The 27,192-nt window shown below is 39.2% G+C and overlaps 1 protein-coding gene across 1 annotated transcript in view; it reads left to right on the top strand.

Annotated features, from left to right (window-relative positions):
• Positions 1–27,192, top strand: part of ARHGAP26 (Rho GTPase activating protein 26) — a 380,080-nt gene that overhangs the window by 215,846 nt on the left and 137,042 nt on the right. Inside the window, exon 19 of the mRNA XM_044277261.1 lies at positions 14,920–15,079. Coding sequence (XP_044133196.1) covers positions 14,920–15,079 — 160 coding nt within the window. The remainder of the gene's footprint in view (positions 1–14,919; positions 15,080–27,192) is intronic.

Genomic DNA, 27,192 nt, shown 5'->3' with positions numbered 1-27,192 from the left:
ATGACACATTGTACTTAATTTTAGTGATAAATTTGAGTTAATGTATTACCTTTTATTTATTTAAAAAAATCCAATAATTAAAAAAAAAAATTTCTAAATATGAATTTCCATGCTTTTATGGAAAATGGTGATACCTCACAAAATAGTTACTTTACATTTTCCATATGTCTACTTTGTGTTGGCATAATTTTTTAAATGTCATATTTTTTATGACGTTAGAAGGCTTAGAATTTTCGAAGCAATTTTAAAAAAAATCTGAAAATTTCCAAAACCCTTTTTAAGCATCAATTCATAAAGTGATTTTGAGGGGCTAACATAATGGAAAGATTTTTTATGTTAATTAGTTTCTTGTAACACAGCAAGGGTTAACAGCAAAATAAACATCAATGTACATTATTCTGATTTTGCAGTTCACAGAAATTCACAGAAATGTGGTGGTATAATGCTTTAGGGGCAGTTGGTTGTGGAAATGAAAAGTTTCATTTCTTCTAATAAAATGTTGCTTTAGCCTCAAATTTTTAATTTTCACAAGAGGTAACAGGAGAAAATGTACCCCATCATTTGTTACCCATTTGCTCCTGAATACAGCAACTCCCCATATGTGGTGGTAAACTGCTGTGGGAGCACATGGCAGAACTCTTTTGCAGCACATATTTTGATGGATTGGTTTACGGGTGCCATTAGTTTTTATTTTTTGAGTGATTGTCTTATGTGAGGGCTCATTTTTTGCGGGATGAGGTGACCTTTGGGGTATATATGACTGACTGTTCTGGCACAGTTTTTTTTTTACAGCGTTCACCTGACAGAGTATATTGTGTGATATTTTTATAGAGCAGGTTGTTACAGAAACTGCTAAACCTACTATGTCTATTATTTTTTTTACGTTTTACAGGAAAAAAAATTAAACTGAATAAAATCTTGTTTTTATGTTGCCATGTTACGAGAGCCATACTTTTTTTTATTTTTCTGGCGATTTGTCTTAGGCTAGTTTCACACTAGCGGCAAGAAACTATGGTAGGCAAGGAACTACGGCGGGTTAACAGCCTGTCGGATCCGTGCTGCCGCTAGTGCATGTTTATTCCGGCCGCCTCTCAGAATGTTTGCTGTGCTGCCGCTCGAACTCCGCCCCTCCCCCATTATAGTCAATGGGGCCGGAGCGGTAGTCCAGGGGCATGTGTGCACTAGCAGCAGCACGGATCTGACATGCTGTTCACCCACCGGAACAGCCTACCGGAGTTTCTTGCCGCTATTGTGTAAGTAGCCTTAGGTAGGGTCTGCACATGCTCTCCCCTCTGATTCACTGATTAATATTTAATATTTGATTTACCAGTGCAGTGGTGACTGGATTTATAACCTTCTTTGTTATTTTGGTTCGTTATTTAAAATTAAAGACAAATGTATTACTTTCACATTGAGATTTTAACTTGAGTAATAATAAAAGTGTAGTATTAATTTTCACCTGGGGCAAGATGGGTTCAACGCCTGCATAGGCATCTGTAAATAAACTATTTAAATAAGCCTTACCAAGGTTATGTCCCATGATTATGAATATGATAAAGGAATCATGTTACCTTTTTCTGCACGGTGAATGCCATAAAAAAAGAAACTATGATGGAATTGCAATTTTGCCCTCCTCACTTCCCCAAAAAATAATAATAAAATTGTGTATAAGAAGTGATAAAAAAAAGTTTTATGTACCCCTAAATAATACCAATCAAACTGTCATATCATCCCACAAAGAATAAGCCCCTACATGAGACAATTGCCCAAAAATAAAAATCAATATGGCTTTCAGAAAATGTAAACACACAAAATTTTGTTTTCAAAAATGCTTTTGTGTAAAATCAAAATAAATTAAAAAATATAGACATATTTGGTATTGTTGTATTCGTAACAACCTGCTCTATAAAAATATCATATGATCTACTCCCTAAGGTCCTAAGGTAAATGCCATAAAAAAAAAAAATATATATATATATATATATAAATGCCATTTTTGTCACCTTGCATAACCAAAAGTGTAATACCAAGCGATCAAAAAGTCCAATGTAGACCAAAATAGTACCAATCCAAAACATTATGTCTTTCAGAAAATGGAGACACAAAAACTTGCTTTATTATGTAACTGGAAAAAAAATATATAGACATATTTGGTATTGACGTGTCCATAACAACCTGCTCTTTAAAAATAGTGCATGATCTAACCTGTCAGGTAAATATCGTAAAAAAAAAAAAAAACGGGAAATAAAAACTGTGCCAGAGCAACCATGTTTTTGGTTACCTTGCATCACAAAAAGGGTAAAATCGAGCAAATTATATGGATCATATACATCATATGTATCCCAAAATAGTACCAATAAAACTATCACCTTATTCAGTGGTTTCCCAAATGGGGTCACTTTTTGGTAGTTTCTACTTCTAATGTGACCAAATCTGTCCTCCAAAAACCATAAAGTGCTCATTTCCTTTTGAGCCCTGCCATGTGCACATACAGCAGTTTACAAACACATATGAGATGTTTCTGTAAAATGCAGAATTGGGGTAATAGATATTGGGGAACATTTATTAAGAGTTGCGTCTTAGACAAGTATTGCTTCTAAAATTGTAAGTCTTCTAAATGTCTTAAAAAATTAAAATAATATTTTTAAAATGATGCCAACATAAAGTAGACACATGGGAAATGCAAAGTAATAATTATTTTGTGAGCAATCACTATCTGCCTTAAAAGCAGAGAAATTCTAATTTTGAAAATTACACTTTTTTTTTAATTTTCTGTAAATTTTGGATGATTTCATAAATAAAGGTGGTTTATTTAGACTCAAATGGCTTTATACAAGCTCTGGCTCCTCCTATCGCCGCAGGAGGGACACGGAGGATACCCAGAGGCACGCACTTCCAGGTTTGCACACACTCAGATGCTGTGGTCAGGATTGACCACGGTATCTGAAGTGTTAAATGTCCGCAATTGGCATTATCATTTTTGACTCCTTGATTAGATTTGATTATGCTTATCTGCTTTCAGGACTTGTGTGAAAATTTGATGTAGTTTTAAGTCAAATTTATGCAGAAATATAGAAAATTCTGAAGGCTTCACAAACTTTCAAGCACCACTGTATGATTTACTGTGTGAGGCCACCCAGCACAGTTTGCAACATCCAGTTAGGTTTTTCCTATGACACAATTTGACTATGCTCACGGACACCAAAGGGTGGAGGATTTTAAGCTGATTTCAGTGCTTAATGTGGCGAGTCAACATTTTCTTGTAGTGATATTGTGCCAGTTTTTATTAATTGCACATAAAGGCCACTTGAATTGTACACTATTGCCAATATAAATGATTTTACATGTGTAGTTTTGGCAAAAACTGAACGCACGTGGTTAATGGTTACCCATACTCTGGACATCTGTTTTGAACTTTGACCCAGTAGAGGATTCATTGGTTGGTATGATGACAGTCATAGCCTGTGTATTAGATTTCTAGGGTTTCATGTATGTAAAGTAAATAATATGTCTAGTAAATTGATTTTTCTGCATTATTTTTTTTTTTGTCCATTATTCTTCTTAATCTTACATTATGTTTATATACAATGTGTCCGTAAAGTCTTCAGACCCTTTTACCTTTTCCACATTTTATTGTGTTTATTATGTTGCGACCTTGTGCTAAAATAAAAATCAAGTTTTTCTCTCTCATTCTGCTCTCAATACTCAATGATGGCAAAGTAAAAATAAGAGGGGGTCATTTATGTTTGGCAGTGTGCTTAGGCAGTGATGTAAGAACTTAGACTCCTAACTCCATATTAAGTTAAAGCAATTACAGCCTCTATTCTTCTTGTGTATGATGTCACAAATATTGTACTTCTGGATTTGTTTTTTTTCTGTCATTCTTCTCTGCAGATCCTCCCAAACTCTATCAGGTTGTAGAGAAGTTCAATTGGGTTCAAGTCAGAGTTCTGGCTGCGGCATTCAAGGACATTCACAGAGTTGCAACTAATTCAAACCTGTGTTGTCTTGCCAGTGTGCTTAGGGCGTTTGTCTTGTTGGAAGGAAAACCTTTGTCCCAATCTAAGGCTTGGAGCATTCTGGATTAGGTTTTTATTAAGAATATCGCTGTACTTTGCTTCAATTAGCTTCCCCTCAACCCTGACCAATCTTTGTCCCAGCTGATGAAAAACACCCCCACAGCATGATGCGGCCACCATGTTTCACTATCACCATGGGATAGTATTGGGGAGGTGATGAGCACTGTCTGGTTTCCTCCAGATGCAACACCTAGAATTGCAGCCAAAAGGGTCAATCTTGATTTCATCAGACTAGAGAATATTGTTTCTCACAGTCTGAGAGTCCTTTAGGAAACTTATTTAAAAACAAATGTTTACAAACTCCAGAGAGACTTTAATTTGTATTTTACAGAGAAGAGATTTCTTTCTGGCCACTCTACCATAAAGTTTTTCCCTTCTGCACACATGATTTTTGGAGCTGAGCCAGAGTGACCATTGGGCTTTTGGTCATCTCTTTTACTATGGTCTTTTTCTCCTGATTAGTTTGGTGGGTCCTGGTTGTTCCTGACTTATTCCTTTTAAGAATTATGGAGGCCACTGTGCACTTTGGAACTTTCAGTGCAGCAGAATTTTTGTACCCTTCTCCCTATCTGTAAACTCGACAAAAAACTGTCTCTGAGCTCTACAGGCAGTTCTTTTCTCCTCATGACTTTTTTTTTGCTCTCATATGCATTGACGGCTCTGAAACCTTAGACAGGGTGTGTCTTTCAAAGTCATGTCTAATCCACTGCATTCACCACAGGTAGGCTCAAATCAAGATGTAGAAACATCTCATAGATGATCAATAGAAGTGGGAGGCCTCTAAGCAAAAGTGTCATAGCAAAGGGTCTGAATATTTATGTCCATACTAAATTTTAGTTTTTCCTTTTCTTAAAAAATTGCAAACATGTATAAAATTTAGTTTTCACTTTCACATTGTGTAGATTTATAGGAAAAAAAGACTGATTTATTTTATTTATTTTTTATTTTATTTTAGTACAAGGTCTCTAACAAAATGTGAAAAAAAGAGATTGAAAACTAATAATGCACTGTAGAGTTTGCTCATTAACTAAATATAGCAATCTTGCACACCAACAGAATGTATTCAACTAAATAACTTTTTTCCTAAGTGAAAAGTATTAGCCTTTCAGACAGGCTATTGGTTTTGACAGAAAGTGGGAAAATAAATAGCATTTATGTAACATAAATATACAGCGTAGTATAATATGTAATAACAGATGTCAGCCAACAACCTTGACCTCAAAACCAGAGACTTCTGGGAGCCTGATGGCTAAATTGGACTTTTGAGTGGAAAAGTGCACATAGCTTAGCGTTGTGGTCTGCTTTTTAATAGACTCAAAAAGATTGACTATGAATAACTGTGTGCCTTGTAAAATCTGTGAAGTAGTGGATTTGTTTCACATAAATTTTTTTGGGGAAAGACATGTCGATTGCATCATTTTAGTAGTTTACAGTATGATCTAACAAACATAACATATATTGACATGCCAGTCATTAATATAACCAAAATGGGAGCCCAAATTGATGACAGATCACCTTCCCATTTCATGAAATAGCCAACTCATTTTGGCAAAATAACTCAATATGCAAAATAACTGTGGAGCCAGATATCCCTCCAGGGAAGGAAAACCAAGAAAAGGGGTGTCCCCGTTCAAGAGATCACCAAATCCTCTATATTAAGTGGTTCCTATGTCAGGATCCAGCTCTGTTACAAGCCTTAACCACTTCACATCCGGGCTATTTTCCCCCTCCCTGACCAGGCCTAATTTAGCAAACCTGACATATCTCACTTTATGTGGTAATAACTTTGGAACACTTTTACTTATCCAAGCCATTCAGAGATTGTTTTCTCCTGACACATTGCACTTCATGATAGTCATAAATTTCACCTTTATTTATGAAAAAATCCCAAATTTACCCATAATTTTGAAAAATTTGCAATTTTCTAAATTCACATTTCTCTGCTTTTAAAACAAAGTGATACCTCATAAAATATGTATTACTTAACATTCCCCATATGTCTACTTTATGTTGGCATCATTTTGGAAATGTTATTTTATTTTATTTTTTAAGCCGTTAGAAGGCTTAGAATTTTAGAAGCAATTCAGTTCAGGTCTGAAGTCACTTTGTCGGGCTTACATAGTCGATACCCCCATAAATGACCCCATTGTAGAAACTACACCTCTCAAGTTACTTACAACTGATTTTACAAACTTTGTTATTAACCCTTTAGGTGTTCCACAAGAATTAAAGGAAAATGGAAATCAAATTTTTTCATTTCACTTTTTTGGCAGATTTTCCATTTTAATAAATTTTTTTCTTTAACACATCGAGGGTTAACAGCCAAACAAAACTCAATATTTGTTACCCTTATTCTGCGGTTTACAGAAACACCCCACATGTGGTCATAAACTGCTGTATGGGCATACGGCAGGGCACAGAAGAAAAGGAGAGCCACATGGTTTTTGGAAGATAGATTTTGCTGAACTGGTTTTTAGATAAAATCTCTCATTTGAAGCCCCCTCTAATGCCCCTTACAGTAGAAACTACCAGAAAGTGACCCAATTTTGGAAACTATGGGATAAGGTGCCAGTTTTATTGGTACTATTTTTGGATACATATGATTTTTTTGATCATTCATTATACCACTTTATGGGGCAAGGTAACCAAAAAATTTGTTGTTTTAGCACTGTTTTAATTTTAACGGTGTTAACCTTAGGGGTTAGGTCATGTGATATTTTTATAGAGCTGATAGTTACGGACGTGGTGATACCTAATATGTATATTTTAATTTTTTTTTATTTCACTTAAATACAATTAGCATTTTTGAAGCAAAAAAAATGATGTCTTAATGTGTCGATGTTCTGAGAGCTATAGTTTTTTTGTTTTGTTTTTGAGCAATTTTCTTATGTAGGGGCTCATCTTTGTGGAATGAGGTGACAGTTTTATTGGTACCATTTTGTGAGACATACGCCTTTTTGATCACTTGGTGTTGCACTTTTTGTGATGTAAGGTGACAAAAATGGCTTTTTTGACCATATATATATATATATATATTCTGAACAAATGACGAGGCTTTCGGTGGCAGGGTGAAGACCCCAAAACAACTTTAATCCAGCAACGTTTCGGCCTACTCAATGAGGCCTTTATCAAGCTTGATAAAGGCCTCATTGAGTAGGCCGAACGTTGCTGGATTAAAGTTGTTTTGGGGTCTTCACCCTGCCACCGAAATCTGGAAGTGCTGCCTCGTCATTTGTTCAGTATATATCTTCGAGGAGGGGCCGGCCTCTGTGAGGAATTGCACCCAGTGCACAACGTCTGACTGTGCTGCTGCAATATTTGTGATTTTTATATGTATGTGTATATATATATATATATATATATATATATATATATAATTTTATTTTATTTTTTATGGTGTTTATCAGACTGGGTGGATCATGTGATATATTTATAGAGCCGACCGTCATGGACGCGGCAATACCAAATATGTCTATTTTATTTATTTTCTATTTTTAAGGGTTAGGGTTGGGGATTTTTTTACATGTGAAACCTTTTCTTTTTATATTTTTATTTTACACTTTGCGTCCCCTAGACAAGACCTCTGGGGGACATTTACAGTCACTTTTTTTTTTCACTATTCATTTCTCCTGTAACTGGGGCTGACATAGTAGCCCCAGTTACAGTGGAAATACACCCCCCAGAGAGGCTGTACAGCGGAATACTGTGCAGTACAGCCTCAGTGCAGGGCTGATCGAGGTCTGTGAAAGACCCGACAGCTCCTGCACTCCCCCGGCTGCACAAATATAGGCTTCATGGAATAGTCATCCGAAGAAAACCTTTCCTAATGCATTTTGGAAACAAGTCCTGTGGACTGATGAAGTTAAAATACAAGTCCACCATGAGAAAAGGATTTCGTCAAAAGAACACCTCCAACACGTGAGCATGGGGGTGAATAATTTATGCTTTGGGGTTGTGTTTTGGCACAGGGAACATTTCATAGGTAGAGGGAAGAATGGATTCAATGAAATTCCTGTAAATTCCGGAAGCAAACATAACTGTGAGGAATATGTGGCGTTATGATTTAATTCCTGCCATCTGCTTAGGGTGAGGGGAGTTGGGCAGAGGAAATCAGGGTCCACAGGTGGCCCTGCTTCAAAGTGCGGCCACGTGTTTACCTTTCACACTCCACTCAGCCACATTGGCAGCTCAGCTTCTCTGGCAGGATGAATGCCTGTGGGTGGGTGAGTTGGTCAACAGAACAAAAGAACTACCTAGACATCATGGAACCGGGAGTTCATAAGAAATTATCAACTAACCGCACATCTCAGAAATGGACAGTTTTCATCTCTGTGACCGAGGTGGACATTCTCCTGTTCTCTGTTTGCAAGCATTATGCAAGGAAGGGGAGATGCGGAGAACTCTTAGTAGGACCAAAATAACAGCACCATGTTTGGTCTCCAATTGTAGTCAGAACCCATCGGATATGTTGGTACCAGAACCATCTTCCTATTACCTTTCAGTGAGCAGCTATGATCCATAATGTGTTTTTGGATTCGTAGCTGCCAGCCAAAGAGCGGGAGGATTGGGATCCACCCAGGGGGAGGGAGGGGTGTGACCCACTAAGGGTTAAATGCCTGTGCAGGGCAGAGGCTATTGCCTCGCTCTGAGGGGGGTTACATCATGTAATGTGTTTGGAGGGACTGGAAAACCTGCTGATGTCACTGCCTCCCGTGTGGCTATAGCATTCATCATCATAACCAAAGGATTACTCATATACCCAGTACCTAACTTTTTTCTGTTAACTCTGTTTGTACCATCGTCTATATTTGCACATCCGACCATTGTATATATCTGTGTGTATATAGTGTTGTCTAGTGTGCCCTTAAGGCAATTAAATATATAAATTAATCTTGCACTGTTCTTCATCTCGATCATGAATCCCCACGTCCGCATTTCGGCATAACATTAGCTACCCAGGTTGGTTTCTGACTTGATATAATCCCGTTAACGGACTGGGCTTATATCTAACGAGAAACTGGTGGCAGTCTACTGGGCTGACAGGGCTCTGTTTCATTGGGGCAGTATAAGGATCCTCTCAGTCCGTCAGGGTTGTGAGCGAGTGTTGTGCCACTCTGAAGGTAGCGTGGACCACCCTCTCTCACTCCTGTGCCGAGTCAGGAGGTATCTGTGTAAACTGTGCCAAGCTGACCTTACGTACTCCCATGGAAGGCGTAACGTCACATCTGGGTAACCAGTGACAAAACAGTACTGCGTGATCTCGACGTACAGTGACATTAGGCATGCTATGAGGGGCGGTATCGTCACAATAACACCAACTGTAAAAAAGCTGGAGCTGAAAATAGTATGGCTTCTACAAACACACCTCAAAATGCACACTAGACTTCCTCAAAGGGGCGCAGACTGAAGGTTTTACCATGGTCCTCACAGTCCTTGATTTGAGCATTATTGAAAGTCTGTGGATAGATCTCAAGAGCAGTGCAAACAAACGGCCCAGGAATCTGAAAGCATGGATGAAAATCTCTTAAATAAAATTGAAAGACCTTGGCTGGGTACAAAAAGTATTTACAAGCTGTGATACTTTCCAAAGGGGGTGCTACTAGTTACTAAAGTTTAGCTTTATGCCCTTTTCCCTTCCAAAAGACACTGTATTTTTCGCCCCCATAAGACGCACATAGGTTTTAGAGGGGGACAATAAGAAAAAAATATTTTTCATCAGATTTTAGATCAGGCCAGCAATCAGACCCCTAATGTTAGTCAGACCTCAGCTTACAGCACCAATCAGACCACAATGTTAATTAAACCTCTTAATCAGACCTCAGGTCAGCCCCCAATGCCTCAGATCAGCCTCCAGCCATCTGCCATCTATCCTCCTCCAGTCATATATCAGCCTCATGTCAGCTAGCAGCCATCAGCGCAAATAAAATAAAACACTTACCTCTCCTGCTCCTGGACGCCGCCGCTCCTCACCACCTGCGCTCTCTCTTCTTCTTCCTGTTGCAGCTGTGCGGTAACCTGACGCACACAGCATGAGGTCACAGAGCACCCTCACGCTGTGTGCAGCCTGCACAGCCGAAGACCAGGAAGCGGTGAGTACTGAGCCTTCATCGCTTCCCTGTCCTATACTAATGAGCGCTTCCATAAAGGAAGCGGCTCATTAGTATTCGCCCCATAAGGCGCTGGGGCATTCCCCCCTCACATTTTTTGGGGAAAAATGCATATTATGGGGCAAAAAAATTGGGTATGTTTTGCGCAAAGCCAACACTGCACAACACCAAAAGTACACCATATCCACAATGATGCATGGTGGAGGCAGCATTATACTTTGCGACTATATTTCTGCAGCTGCAACTTGGACTTTAGTCATTTGGCACAAAACCTTTAGGCCTCTGCTAAAACGCTGAAGATGAAGAGGAATTTCACCTTTCAGCATACCCAAAGCATACCTCTGCTTCAACAAAAGAATGGCTTTGCCAAAAAAAGGTCAATGCATTGGAATGGCCCAGACAGAGTCCAGACCTGAATCCTACTGGAGGTGTGTTGGTTGACCTAAAGAGGAATGTGCACAGGAGATACCCTCACAATCTACCAGATTTAGAGTGCTTTTGCAAGGAATAGTGAGCAAAGATTGCCACTCTATATATGCCATGCTGCTAGACTCCTGCTCAAAAGACAGAATGCTGTCATAAATTCAAAGCGTACTTTAACAAAGTATTAGTGTAAGAGTGTGCATATTTATGCAACCACCCTATTTTAGGTCTTTATTGTTATTTTTTATCCAAAAAGATTTCAGTTTGTTTTTCAGTTGCATTGTACATATTATAGGTTACAAAAGTGACAAAAAACTGGCATTTTAACTGGGGTGTGTAGACTTTTTATATCCAATGTATGTGAGGTACAGAGCTGGTTCTAGCTTTGTTAAAAAGAGCTTTTCATGTACTGTATGATTTGATTTAAACATTTTTACAGTAATTGTAGGATAACCCCTTTAACTGTTTTACTATTGCTAAATCGTTCAATCTACATGAGCCCATAGCCCTACTCATGTGGCTGCAGTTTGTTACAGTATATCCATTTACATGCTCATAATACATTAGGGTTCTTTCACACTAGCGTTTTTGTTTATTGGTATTGAGTTCCGTCACAGGGGCTCAATACCGGAAAAAACTGATCAGTTTTATCGTAATGCATTCTAAATGGAGAGCATTCCAATCAGGATGCATCAGTTCAGTCCCTGTTATGTTTTTTGGTCGGAGAAAATACTGCAGCATGCTGCAGTTTTCTCTCTGGCCAAACATCTTGAACACTTGCCAGAATGCCGGAAATGCATTAATGCCGGTTCCGGCCCCAAGTTTTCTGGCAAAACTGATCCGGTTTTGCGGTCTTTGCATGCGCAGACCTTTTAAAAATGAGAAACGAAATAAATACCAGATCCGTTTTTTCCGGATGACAACCAGAAAGACTGATCCAGTATTGCAATGCATTTGTGAGACTGATCCGTCTCACAAATGCATCTGTTTGCGTCCGGATTGCCAGAATCCTCTGCCGCAAGTGTGAAAGTAACCTAACCAGTAATTTGCTTCCGTTTTATTTTGATTATGCTTGTTTTTATGTTTGTTTCTCAGAAATACTCCCAGAATAACTCCTTTGGAAAATTGCCTTATAAACATAGAATGTATCGGCAGATAAGAACCATTTGGCCCATCTAGTCTGCCCAATATACTAAGTACTATGGATAGCCCCTGGCCCTATCTTATATGAAGGATGGCATTATGCCTATCCCATGCATGCTTAAACCCCTTCATTGTATTTGCAGCTACCACTTCTGCAGGAAGGCTATTCCATGCATCCACTACTCTCTCAGTAAAGTAATACTTCCTGATATTACTTTTAAACCTTTGCCCCTCTAATTTAAAACTATGTCCTCTTGTAGCAGTTTTTCTTCTTTTAAATATTCTCTCCTCTTTTACCTTGTTGATTCCCTTTATGTATTTAAAAGTTTCTATCATATCCCCTCTGTCTCGTCTTTCTTCCAAGCTATACATGTTAAGGTCCTTTAATCTTTCCTGGTAAGTTTTATCCTGCAATCCATGTACCAGTTTAGTAGCTCTTCTCTGAACTCTCTCCAAAGTATCAATATCCTTCTGGAGATATGGTCTCCAGTACTGCGCACAATACTCCAAATGAGGTCTCACTAGTGCTCTGTAGAGCGGCATGAGCACCTCCCTCTTTCTACTAGTAATGCCTCTCCCTATACACCCAAGCATTCTGCTAGCATTTTCTGCTGACTATGACATTGTCTGCCTACCTACTGAGGTTAGGACTGTATCACTGATTTTATATTTTGCTCTTGGGTTTTTATGCCCCAGGTGCATTATCTTGCACTTATCAACATTAAATTTTAGTTGCCAGATTTTTGACCATTTCTCTAGTTTTCCTAAATCTTTTTCCATTTGGTGTATCCCTCCAGGAACATCAACCCCGTTACAAATCTTTGTGTCATCAGCAAAAAGACACACCTTACCATCGAGGCCTTCTGGAATTTCGCTGATAAAGATATTAAACAATATAGGTCCCAGAACAGATCCCTGAGGTACCCCACTGGTAACAAGACCATGGTCTGAATATACTCCATTGACTACAACCCTCTGTTGTCTGTCCCTCAGCCACTGCCTAATACATTCAACAATATGGGAGTCCAAGCTCAAAGACTGCAGTTTATTGATAAGCCTTCTATGTGGGACAGTATCAAAAGCCTTACTAAAGTCTAGATAAGCAATGTCTACTGCACCTCCGCCATCTATTATTTTAATCACCCAATAAAAAAAATCTATAAGATTAGTTTGACATGATCTCCCTGAAGCAAACCTATACTGTTTTTCATCTTTCAATCCATGGGCTTGTAGATGTTCCACAATCTTCTCCTTAAGTATGGTTTCCATTCATTTCCCCACTATTGATGTCAGGCTTACTGGTCTATAGTTGCCCGATTCCTCCCTACTACCTTTCTTGTGAATGGGCACAACATTTGCTAATTTCCAATCTTCTGGGATGACTCCTGTTACCAGTGATTGGTTAAATAAATCTGTTAATGGTTTTGCTAGTACACTGCTAAGCTCTTTTAATAGCTTTGGGTGTATCCCATCAGGCTCCTGTGACGTATTTGTATTAATTTTAGACAGCTGACTTAGAACCTCTTCCTCTGTAAAGACACATGCGTCAAAAGATTATTCAGTCTTCCTCCCTAACTGAGGTCCTTTTCTTTCATTTTCCTTTGTAAAAACTGAACATAAGTATTAATTGAGGCAGTCAGCTAGTTCTTTATCTTCTTCCATATACCTTCTGTCTTTTGTTTTTAATTTGGTAATTCCTTGTTTTAATTTCCTTTTTTCATTTATGTATCTGAAGAATGTCTTATCACCTTTTTTCACTGACTGAGATAATTTCTCTTCTGCCTGTGCTTTAGAAGCTCTTATAGCTTGTTTGGCCTCTTTCTGCCTAATCTTATAAATTTCCGTCTTCCTCGTTGTTGTGTTTTTTTTTTATAATTACTAAATGCTATCTTTTTGTTTTTAATGATTTTGGCCACTTCTGCTGAGTACCACAGTGGTCTCTTCCTTTTTTTGCTTTTGCTGACAAGCCTAATGCAATTATCTGTTGTCTTCAATAGTGCTATTTTTAAGTAGTCCCATTTCTCCTGGATTCCATTGAAACTGTTCCAGTTTGGTAGGGACTCGTATACCACTAATCTATTGTTTCTAAAATCTAAAACTTTTGTTTTTGTGTGGTGTCACTGTACTTATAGTAAACCACACTGACTGGTGATCAATAGATCCCAAGCTTCCCCCTACAGTAATATCAGATACCAAATTCCCATTTGTGAATAATCAATCTAAAATGGCCTCCTTCCGGGTTGGCTCCTCAACTACTTGCTGTAGAGATAATCCCAGTAGGGAATTTAGAATATCTGTACTCCTGGCAGAACTAGCTATTTTGTTTTTTCAGTTTACATCAGGAAGATTAAAGTCTCCCATAATGATAACTTTCCCTTTCAATGTCATTTTAGCTATTTCCTCAACTAGTAGATCATCTAATTCTTTGGAAAATTGCCATATGATATATCCGCAATATGCTCACTATTCTGTATGGCTGTTTTTTGGACTATGTGAATGGGGTGCAAAATGTACCATTCACATGCATTGCTGACAGAATATCAGCAGAATCTGACAGCTTTTTTTGGTTCTGAGATATAGAGAAGAACATTTGTATTAATTGAGCAAATACATTTATGAGCAGGGATTTGTATATGCAGTGTAAAAGATTGTTTGTGTTATGATCCAAAGACAATTGGGATTTTTAATGGGTTTGTCTCACTTTAGCAAATGGCATTTAACATGTAGAGAAAGTTAATTCAAGGCCCCTTTTCCATCACATTATACACTACTCGTCTCCAGGGGTTACATCCACTCTGCTATCCAGCAGCGGCTGCCATAGGAAAAAGTGCTGGCCTATGTGTATGCCTGCCTGTGATCTTGGCCACCAGAGAGGCAGCACCTTTTCCTATAGTGTGCAAGCACGACCACTGCTGCTGCATTGCAGGGTGGTCGTCATCCCTGGATATGAGTAGTGTATAATGCGATGGAAAAATGAATAAAGCCAGCATAGGAGGCAATATGGACAATCGCAATACATTAGTAAGTTGTATTAACTTTCTGTACATGATAAATGCCATTTGCAGAAGTGACACAACCCCTTTAAGAAAAGTCAATCTTGAATGAATTTACTGAACCAGAAGCAGTTTTCTTTGCAGCATTTTTACATATGTTTGGTTTGCTTTCAGAAGAGAAGAGGAACAGTGTAAATTCAAGTGCCGAGTCGGTCAGTTCATCTAATGCAAATAGCTCTGTGAGCTCCAGCTGTGTTCAACGCTCCAACATGAATAATCTCAACTCCAGTGATCCTGACCTGGAAGTAATTAAAGTGAGCCGGCCAAATTCCCTGTAAGTTCTATGGCATGTGCAAGGTTAATTAGTCTAGGATAACAGTGGATTTTATGTTTAAATATTTACTATAGAACATATGTTTCATTTCAGAAGTCTTAAAAGCAATATACTGTATTGTTTTAGAAATGACAAATCTTTTTTTATGATTGTAGATTTATTTATTTATTGTACGTGATTATGGGGGCATCCATCTTGCATGCGCTGTTTTTAGCATTTAAAGAGATACTTTCCAGTAGCCACATGGGCCGTAGATACAATAGATTGGAGGGAGTCTGGACTTGTCTGGGAGTACTTTCTAGACATGCTGTTTGACTTGTACGGAGGTATAGTACAGGGAGGGGGAGTAGATAAGATATGAGCATAACCTATTGTAAGGTCACAAGTATTTGCGTTCTCAGTATTCTTTTTATTACATTCAAAAAAGTGGGAAGTACAAACTAAGTTGGTCTGACATGGACGTATCCATTGAATGCATGCTACATTCTTGTAACGACTGGTGTCGGATACAGAATTCACAGAGAAGAGACTGGTAACATTAAGATGGAAAATTAATTAATAACTTAGTCAGACACTGTATGTTGTGTGTTAAAGAAGTAGAGTGGGAAAGAGGGGACAAAAAAGCGGGTTTGGCTGACATTAATATAGTGTCTATTGTGGTCTTTAGTGATTTTCATGCAGCCCCATTCACTTCTATGGGGCCTGCGTTGCGTGAAAAACGCACAAAATAGAGCTTGCTGCGATTTTCAAGCAACGCACAAGTGATGCGTGAAAATCACTGCTCATGTGAACAGCCCCATAGAAATGAATGGGTCCTGATTCAGTGCGGGTACAATGCGTTCAACTCACGCATCACCCCGCGCGGAATACTTGCCCGTGTGAAAGGGGCCTAAGGGGGTATATCTTGTGATATTTTTATAGAGCCGGGTGTTATGGATGCGGCATTACCTTATGTCTTTTTTTATTTATTTATTTTTTATTTAAGTTTTACACAGTGAAAGCATTGTTGAAAAAAAATACTTGTTTTTGTATTTCCATTTTCTGAGAACCATTTTTTATTTATTTCTTGAGCAATTGTCTTATGCAGTGTCTCATTTTTTGGGGGTTTGATTGGTTGCATTTGGGGCTTTTTGATCGCTTGGTATTATACTTTTTGTGAGGCAAGGTGACCAAAAAATGGCGCATGTGTGTGTGTGTAGGTGTGTATATATATATATATATATATATATATATATATATATATATATATTTATATACATACATATACACTGCTGCCCATAATTATTCATACCCCAGGCAAATTATAGTTACTTTTATTCAACCAGCAAGTAATTTTTGACGGGAAATGACATAGGTGTCTCCCAAAAGATAATAGGACGATGTACAAGAGGCATTATTGTAGAAAGCTTTTATTTGCATTTGAGCAAAAAGTGTCCAGTCCAAAATTATTTATACCCTTCTCAATAATCTATAGAAAAGCCTATTCCAGCAATTAAACGCTTAATATAATTGAAGACTAGCTTTTTGCATGTCTCCACAGGTATTTTTGCCCATTCATCTATAGCAATGAGCTCCAAATCTTTCAGGTTGGAGGGTCTTCTTGCCATAACCCTGATCTTTAGCTTCCTCCACAGATTCTCAATTGGATTCAAGTCTGGACTCTGGCTGGGCCACTCCAAAACGTTAATGTTGTTGTCTGCTAACCATTTCTTCACCACTTTTGCTTTGTGTTTTGGGTCATTGTCATGCTGAAATGTCCAGTGGTGTCCAAGGCCAAGTTTCTTTGCAGACTGCCTGGTTGTCGTTGAGAATCCTCATATATTGCTTTTTTTTCATGGTGCTGTTTACTGTGATTAGGTTCCCTGGTCCATTGGCTGAAAAACACCCCCAAAGCATTAGGTTCCCACCACCATATTTGACAGTGGGGATGGTGTTCTTTGGGTCGAAGGCTTCTCCTTTTTTACGCCAAATAAAGGAAACATCATTGTGACCAAACAATTCAATTTTGTTTCATCTGACCATAACACAGAAGACCAGAAGTCTTCTTCTTTGTCCAGATGAGCTTTTGCAAAGGCCAAGCAAGCTTTTGTGTGCCTTATCTGGAGAAGTGGTGTCCTCCTTGGTCTGCATCCGTAGAACCCAGCAGTGTGCAGTATCTGTTGGATTGTCTGCCTTGAGACATTGCCACCAACAGAGCCCAGATTCACCAGGATGGCCTTGGTGGTGATCCTTGGATTCTTTTTCACCTCTCTAATTATCCTCCTGGTCAGCACAGGTGTCACTTTTGGCTTCCGACCACGTCTTCTGAGATTTTCATCACAGTGCAGAACATCTTGTATTTTTTGCTCAAATGTAAATAAAAGCTGATAAAAGTTTTTTTTCCACAATAATGCTTCGTCTTATTATCTTTTGGGAGACACCCATTTCCCATCTAAAAATTACTTGCTGGTTGATTAAAAGTAACTTTAAGTCAAAATTTGCCAGGGGTATGAATAATTATGGGCAGCACTGTATATTGTGTGTGTATACATATATATATAATTGTATTTTTATTTTTTTTCGTCATTCACCTTATGAGGTGAATCATGTGATATTTTTTTTTTTTTTTTTTAGAGTGGCCGATATGGACACGGCAAAACCTAATATGTCTATTTTTCAGCTTTTTTTTTACAATTTTTTTTTATAATTTTATATAACTTAATTATGGGAAAGGCGTTTTTTTGTTTTTTTCTTTTCTTACTTGGCACTTTTATTTTATTTTTATTTTTTTCAACAATTTTTTTTACTATTTTACTTATTTTTTCCCACTTTGGGACTTCAACTTTTGGGGGTCTTATCCCCGCTACAATGCATTACAATACATGTGTTTTGTAATGTGTTGGCTGTCCGTACATTACTGCTGGGGGGCTGGGTCTCACAGGCTTCTTTAGAAGGCAGTCACAATGCAGATGGAAGGCCATCAGATCTCCGTCACAGCAGCCATCAGAGCCCCATCACAGCAGTGTGTGGACCCAATGGGGACTGGTTGGGAGCCCCCTCCCTCCACTAACCCTGTACATGCCGCGGTCAGTGCTGACCACGGAATGCAGAGTATTAAAGCATATACAGCAGGGGTTCAGCTGTGAGTGACTGCTGGGCCCCTGCTACTGATCAGGCGGGCACAGCTCCTGCAGCGCTGTACAAAGTTTTAGATGCCGGCCTTAATAATCCCTGTGCTGGTGGTCGATCCAACTAAGTTATATAGAGTCCTGCATGGCACACAGTGTACCAGAAAAATATACTATACTGTACTATAGTAGCTTCTGTAGGAACATTAAATAACCCAGGAAACTGGACTGTTAACATATGCATGATATACATGCCGCTGAAAACTGACAATTTCAGTATTCCTGACATGCTTTTGACAGCCATGTCCACCTTCATCTAACTTTGAAACAAAAAAAGGAATTACAAAATGTTTTAAAGCTTAAATTTGCTACTATTTCTGGCACATCAGAGCCATTGTGTAAAAAATACATAAAAATGTCCAAAGTTTGTAGATGGATATATAGTATACAATGTGAAGAGTGTATTTCAGTTTTACTGGGTTATTCGGCATAAAAAGATTAGTTGACGTTGAATATCATGGTGATATTTATATAGAGTTTCACTTTAGGCTACTTTCACACCTGCGTTCGGTGCGGATCCATCGGGTATCTGCACAGACTGATCCGCACCAATAATGCAAACACTTGTATCAGTTTCATAACGGATTAGTTTGTATTATTCATTAAAAAAAAGTCTAAATGAAAACAGATCCGTCTTGACTTACATTGAAAGTCAATAGGGGACGGATCCGTTTTCAATTGCACCATATTGTGTCAGTGAAAACTGATCCGTCCCCATTGACTTACATTGTAAGTCAGGACAGATCGGTTTTCCTCCGCATCGTCAGGCAGACACTAAAACGCTGCAAGCTGCGATTTAGTGTCCGCCTCAAATGCGGAATGGAGACCAAATGCAGCCAAATTGATGCATTCTGAACGGATCCTTATCCATTCAAAATGCATTGGCAGCGGAACTGATCCATTTTGGGCCGCTTGTGTGAGCCCTGAAATGGATCTCACAAGTGGAGCCAGAAACGCCAGTGTGAAAGTAGCCTTACTTGGGCTCAAACTCTTTTCAATGGCGCTAAAATGAAAAATAAATTGAGCCTCCTAAAACAGTAACAAATGGGAGGAGGCTTGTGTGTGATGGTTCATAAAGCAGTAAACCCCACACTAGGTAATGGTACAGGTGTGCACTCAGTAAAGCATTTGCCTTTTGGAGTTGTGCAGGTACAACATGTATCAGTAATACAGTCAGCTGATGCTTCTATTTCCAGCTGCTTTCAAGAAACATCCAGGAGACCAAGAGTGCAGTGAAGATGTTCTTTATTGGCAATAATTATTAGCAATCTCTTTCCAATGCTAATGGTGTTGGAGAAGAATGTATTTAGTTGAATCAGACAGACAATGTGTTCACCACAGGTCCTCAGCTGTATGGCAGTGGTGTGGTAGTGACGAAAGTTGCATTGGTTACTTGTTATTGCAGGCTCACAGGTTCTATATGTGTTTTCAGCCATAACCATGTGCACCTACGTATTGGGATGTGCTGACTGACCCCCTTTTCCTTTGTAGTTTATATGGGAGACATGGCTGACTCCTATTTTGGTTGTGCACTCCTGGAGCCTGTTTTGCCTCACAGGCTGATTTTAATTAGCATGCGTATATAGTTTGCTCTGCATGCATGTTGGTACTTGTAGTCACTGGATTCAATAAGCTCCTCAGAGATATACACCAAAAGGGGCCCAGCATGCATGTGGAACCTACACCTCCTGAACTTCATGGTCGCTGTCATGGCACATAACAGGTGAATTTAGTGTTAGGTTCCCGTCTTATAGAGATAGCCTTGATGTGCGGCAGACGGGCTCAAATATTTTTGTACAAAATATATTTGCCAAGCATCTCTAATTTATTAGCATAGCATTTGCAATGTAATATGTCTTTACTTTATTTGGTTTGTAGAGTGCTGTTGCACTATAGTGCTCACACTACGTCCTGACGCTCTACGCGGTCAGGACAGGGAAGCGCCGAACCCAGGAAGGAAGACTGGAGAGGGTGAGTACCACAAGCGCTTGCAGCGCTTCACTCCCTGCTCCTGGCACCGAATTCATACTAGCTCCCTAGTATTTGCTTTATAAGACGCAGGGCCATTTCCCCCCCACCCCCACCCCACTTTTGGGGGAAAATAGTGTCTTATAAAGCGAAAAATACGGTAACTAGCTGTCATCTATGCAGTCCAGTTTATGGCAGAAAATAAACACCTGTCACGAGTGCACAGAAAAACTAGAGGTGTCTATAGTAACGGTTTATTTTGATTTACTGTAACGATTTTTAGAGTAAGAAGTATGGCTATTGTCTAGTTTTGCAATATTTTGAGTTTACAGTGGGAGTTGTGGAACATGGAGTGCTAATTTGCCTGTATAATGCTGAAAATGTGCAATTGTGATACTTCTGTTTTAATACGATTATTTTCATTTCAGTATTGCACCAAATTTGTCACTGTGGATGGCAAAAGTGGCTTAGACATTCAGAAATGTTTTTTTTTTTTTTTTTTTTACTTAGCGACCAATGAACGTACATGTACCTGCTGAGCCTGCTCTATACATGTCTGATGCCGGCTGTATTATACAGCTTACACCCATCTTCTATGCCTGGGATCAGAGATAACTGCAACATCTGAACCAATAGCAGGAGAAGCATACTGTTTCTGTCCCCCAGTTGGCAGCCCCACAATGTAATTGTGGGCTGCTGACGAATTGCTATGGTTGCTGGGGCAGCAGGGCGTGATAAATTGCCAGTAAAATTGCTATTCCTAGCAATACAGAAATATCACAGTGATGATAGAGTGATAATTGATATCACTACATCCAAATCTGTCCGAAAATGTAAGGCCTCTTTCACACGGGCGTGAATTTTTTTGCCCGGATAAGAGCCGGGAAAATGCGCGATTTTCCCGCGCGAGTGCAAAACATTGTCATGCGTTGCACTCGCGTGAGACAAATCGCGCATGTTTGGTACCCAAACCCGAACTTCTTCATAGAAGTTCGGGCTTGGGATTGATGTTCTGAAGATTGTATTATTTTCCCTTATAACATGGTTATAAGGGAAAATAATAGCATTCTGAATACAGAATGCATAGTAAACCAGCGCTAGAGGTTTACCTTAGTCTACTTGCTCGCGAAGCCCGGCATCTCCTTGTGCCTCCTCTGCTGATGAACAGGACCTGGGGTGAGCTGCTCCATTAAATACAGGTTAAGGACCTTCGATGACGTCACTCCGGTCATCACATGGTACGTCACATGATCTTTTACCATGGTGATTCACCATGGTAAAAGACTATGTGATGACCGGAGTGACGTCATCGAAGGTCCTTAAGCTCTATTTAGCACAAGGAGCAGAGGAGGCACAAGGAGATGCCGGGCTTCGCGAGCAAGTGGACTAAGGTGAGTTAATTTTTTTTTTTTTTTTTTTTTTTTTTTTTTTTAACCCCTCTAGCGCTGGTTTACTATGCATTCTGTATTCAGAATGCTATTATTTTCCCTTATAACCATGTTATAAGGGAAAATAATAATGATCGGGTCTCCATCCCGATCGTCTCCTAGCAACCGTGCGTGCAAATCGCATGGCATCCGTACTTGCTTGCGGATGCCATCCGATTTTCACACACCCCATTCATTTCTATGGGGCCTGCGTCACGTCGAAATCGGACAATATAGAGCATGCTGCGATTTCAACTGAACGCACAAGTGATGCGTTAAAAACAACGCTCATGTGCACAGCCCCATAGAAATGAATGGGTCAGGATTTAGTGCGGGTGCCATACGTTCGCCGCACGGATCGCACCCGCACGGAAAAGTCGCCCGTGTGAAAGGGGCCTAAATGTCATGTTATTTATTATGCATACTGAATGATGAAGAAAGAAAAATCCACAGTGCCAGAATTGTTGTTTAAGTTACATTGTCTCCCCGAAAAAGGGAATAAAAATTTATGGTAAAGAAAAAAAAAAAAAACTTCAGCTTTCCCTTCAAAAAATGAGTCCTAACACAGCTCCTTTGATAGAAAAGTTTAATTATGTCAGATATGGTGACAAAAAACTATATATACATAAATACACTGAACCACAGAACAAGGTTAGGCTACTTTCACATTAGCGTTTTTGGCGGATCCGTCATGGATCTGCAAAAATGCTTCAGTTTCAATAATACAACCGCGTGCATCCGTCATGAACGGATCCGGTTGTATTATGTCTTCTATAGCCATGACGGATCCGTCTTGAACTCCATTGAACGTCATACAATTGTGTCAGAGAAATCGGATCCGTCTTGCTCCATACCACATCACGGACAGAAGGGACGCAACCAAACAGAACGGAATGCATTTTGGTGCATTCCGTTTCGTTCAGTTTTGTCGCCATTGACAATGAATGGGGACAAAACTGAAGCATTTTCCTCCGGTATTGAGATCCTATGACGGATCTGAATAGCGGAATTGAAAACGCAGATGTGAAAGTAGCCTTAGCATGTCATTTGTATCACACTGTGAATGTTGTAAAAACAAAAACAAATAAAGAAGACAGAATTGCTTTAATTTTTTATTTTTATTTTATTTCTGGGACCCACAAGTAGTTTTCTGTTTCTGAGAGGAGTTTGTCTACACTATAAATGGCATTTGCTGAAGTGAGACAAGTTAATTCAATGCACTTGCTAATGTATTGTGTTTGTCCATATTGCCTCCTTTGCTGGTTTGATTAATTTTTCCATCATATTATATGCAGCTCGTACCTATACGTCCTGTGTATTTCCGATCACCAGCGGGCGGTGATTGGAACAAGGTGCCTGCTCAAATCATTGAGCAGGCACCTTGGGTAAATGCGCGGGGGGGTCCCGTGAGCCCCTGTGTCGGCGATCGCCACAAACCGCAGGTCAATTCAGACCTGCTGTTTGCGGCTTTTACGGGAGTTGCGGCGGGCGGTCGGAGGTGCCAACAGGGTCCCTGTGCGGCTGAAAAAAAAAAAATAGACATATTGGGTATCACCGTGTCCGTATTGACCAGCTCTGTAAACATATCACATAACCTAACCCCTCAGATGAACACTGTTAAAAATAAAAACTGTGCTAAATAAACAATTTTTTTGTCACCTTACATCACAAAAAGTACAACAGTAAGCGATCAAAAAGGCGTATGCCCACCAAAACGGTACCAATCTAACTCACCTCATCCCGCAAAAAATGAGCCCCTACCTAAGACAATCGCCCCAAAAATTAAATTAACTATGGCTCAGAATATGGAGACACTAAAACATATTTTTTTTTTGTTTTAAAAAAGATGTTATTGTGTAAAACTTAAGTAAATAAAAAAAAGTATACATATTCGGTATCGCTGTGTCCGTAATAACCTGCTCTATAAAAAATATCACATGACCTAACCCCTCAGGTGAACACCATAAAAAATAAAAACGGTGTAAAAAAAGCCATTTTATGTCATCTTACATCACAAAAAGTGTAATAGCAAGTGATCAAAAAGTCATACGCACCCCAAAATAGTGCCAATCAAACCATCATCTCAGCCCGCAAAAATCATACCCTACCCAAGATAATCGTCCAAAAATTGAAAAAACTATGGCTCTCAGACTATGGAAACACTAAGGCTGGGTTCAGATCTGAGCGTTTTACAGCGCGTTCCTACGCGCTGTAAAACGCTCAACAGGCAAGGACTAATGATTCCCTATGGGAATGCTTCTCACCTGAGCGTTTTACAGCGCGTACGATCGCGCTGTAAAACGCCCGACGCCCCAAGAAGTACATGAGCTTCTTTGGGGCGTCTTGTCGCACGTTCCCGCACATAGACTTCAGCGGGAACGCGCGACAATGGGCGTTCGCTTGTTTCTGTATGCGCGATTGCAAACGCCCGTGCAATCGCGCATACAGAGCGCTCCATCGCGAACGCTCAGGTCTGAACCCAGCGTAAAACATGATTTTTTTTTTTTGTTTCAAAAATGAAATCCTTGTGTAAAACTTACATAAATAAAAAAAAATAGTATACATATTAGGTATCGCTGCGTCCGTGACAACCTGCTCTATAAAAATACCAGATTATCTAAACCGTCAGATGAATGTTGTAAATAATAATAAAAAAAAACAACGGTGTCGAAACAGCTATTTCTTGTTACCTTGCCTCACAAAAAGTGTAATATAGAGCAACCAAAAATCATTTGTACCCTAAACTAGTACCAACAAAACAACATTGTCTCTGTTATGTCGCTTACATACTTTCATGTTTAGATACGGTTGGGTGGAACTTTCCTTTATTTCCTCTTAACTGCTTTCTCATTAACCAAAGGGCACCAAGTCTATCACAAATGTATCTTCCTGTACTCTGCATCTTTTTTTTTTTTTTGCTCTTCTAGATAACATCCTTATTAGCCTCAAAACATTGGCAGATTTCTGGTTCTGATGCTGTGGATGACAAATATCTTGCTTGTGGATTTTATGATTGTTTTTGGTTTACCGGATGATCAAGCATTCTCTTTCTCTAAGTGTTATTTTTGGTGTTGAGTCTAAATGAAGTAATTGAATAAAGTGCTGTGATGCAGGAGAATATCCACAAGTCAATAAGAATATGTCTGACTATATACACATATATTTTTTTTCTAAAATTATACAATTAATTTACTCTAAGGCAAAGCTACTGGGAATGAGCCAGTATATTGCTTTTTATCTCTGACAATGAATTTGCTGTATCTCTGAAGATTATTTCAGACTCTAAGCAGAACTTTTTTTTTTATCATTATAATTGAAAATGTGGCCTAAATATAAGTAGTTGGAGTTGGCATGGGAGTAGTAAAGTCACAAATAATGTGAGGCAGATGGTAATATAAATTTATCTTATGTAGCTTGAAATATTCAGGACTGGGAAAGATTAAAATAGTTCAGTTAGTCAATTCTAAATTGTATAACTTGATTATGACTATTAAATGGAATGGAAAAAAATATTGAAATAAGTGGGGGCAGATTTCAAATCATGGAACAATGAGACTCATAGAAAATGTGATACCACCTGGACAACAAGTACAATGTCAAAATATGAGTTTCTTGTTGTTTTAATGGGGTTTTCCAGGTCTTCTATATTGATAACCTATCTTTATGTCAACCATGCGTCATGTCACTGGCTCACGTGCCGCATGAGGAACACATCACTGCTGTGACCAGTCATTGGCTGTAGCGGTCAAGGGACCCAGTGTCAAACCAGATGTTAATATGGAGACCTGTAGAGCCAGCTGGGCAGCGATGGAACCGTGACCCTATGGCCCTGCCACTGGTAAGCATGATTACTGCTGCAGGTCTACAAAGGGTAAAAAGTCCTTTAACGTTATAAATAAATAACAAAAAAAGTATGTAGAAATTGTTTTCTATAACCCCCTAGAAATGTATAAAAGTTATTAAAACATATGTACCCCAAAATGATTCCTATAATAGCTACAACTCATCTGCATAATGCAGCTCCATTAAAGAAAAAAAAGGTGGAACACAGAGGTGGGAAATAATGTTACTGGTCCTTAAGGTTAAAATGAGTTATTAAATAAAGTACTTGGTTGTCTCAGTTGTTGAAAAGACTTATTATGAGTGCCAAATCGGCTGTGTACCCAAGCAGCAAAAAAGGCTGAAAGTCAATAATTAGGTCTGGCTCTGCAAGTAATAAAATAAAAAAGTGTATAAAATTTATACCAAAATTTTAATAAGTTGCCAGAGGTATGAATAATAGAAATATTGCCCAATATAAAAGGATAACCTACCTAATGGTAGAGTTAAAGGGGTTGTCCGAGTTTCAGAAAAAAAATGACACTCGGGAATGTATACATTAGATAGCATTTTCCTTTTTGCTAGACCATAGTTATTTCCACACATACCTAGTACTGCTCTGGCCCCTTTGTTTACATACAGTTGCAGAGCTGTAGGGGGTGGGTGGGCATGTAAGAACACTCTGTGATGTTCTTCTCATGAGTATTTGGGGCTGTCAGCTAACACTGCCTTCCCCTGCCCTGTATTGGTTCTCTTTGCCGACAGATCCATCTTCTCATGCTGCAGCTCTTCCTAATAGTCATTGACCTCGCACAGACATTATTTATTCTGGTTGCTCTCCTGGACATTTACATCTTGTTGCTTCTTCCATTTATACAGGCAAAGTATTTCACCTGTTACAGTTTAGTCCCTAAGTTGGTGCATGGAATGATATAAGAGCAGGCAAAAAAACTGGTGTTGCAGGTCATGTGGCAGTGAACTATGAGAAAATGGCCACTGTAGAATAAATTAATCAATTGAAAATCTATTACTTTTGCTCAGATAGAAACATACAAAGAATATAAGAATAACTTGGACAAGCCCTTTAAAGGGAACCTGTCACTGTGATTTTGTGTATAGAGCTGAGGACATGGGTTGCTAGATGGCTGCTAGCACATCCGCAATACCCAGTCCCCATAGCTCTGTGTGCTTTTATTGTGTAAAAAAAAAACATTTTGATACATATGCAAATTAACCTGAGATTAGTCATGTACATGAGATGAGTCAGGGACAGGACTCATTTCAGGTTCATTTGCATATGTATCATCGTTTTTTTTACACAATGAAAGCACACAGCTATGGGGACTGGGTATTGCGGATGTGCTAGCGGCCATCTAGCAGCCCATGTCCTCAGCTCTATGCACAAAATCCCGGTGACAGGTTCCCTTTAAGGCTGCTTATCAGTGGAGTGACCGCAGCTATTGCATGCAGTGATCTCCTCCAGAGTATGGGGAGGGGTGATCACCAAAGCCATCGCTCATCCCCATACTGACTAGTTGTTTGCTGGCAGCAGAGGGTGATTTGACACCACGATTGTTAACAGGAGATGTGTGGAGAGGAGGAAAGATTCAAGGAGGCCAGCTCACAGGCCGTACATATAGTAGGGAGGAAAGCAAACACCGTTTGTAGGGCGGAAGGCAGCAGGACAGTTAATAAATACTATTTTCTACTAATGACCAATATTTTGTTTTTA

Source organism: Bufo gargarizans, chromosome 2 (assembly GCF_014858855.1).
Source record: "Bufo gargarizans isolate SCDJY-AF-19 chromosome 2, ASM1485885v1, whole genome shotgun sequence".
Taxonomy (NCBI): Eukaryota; Metazoa; Chordata; class Amphibia; order Anura; family Bufonidae; genus Bufo; species Bufo gargarizans.
This window is presented reverse-complemented; position numbering and strand designations above follow the sequence as displayed.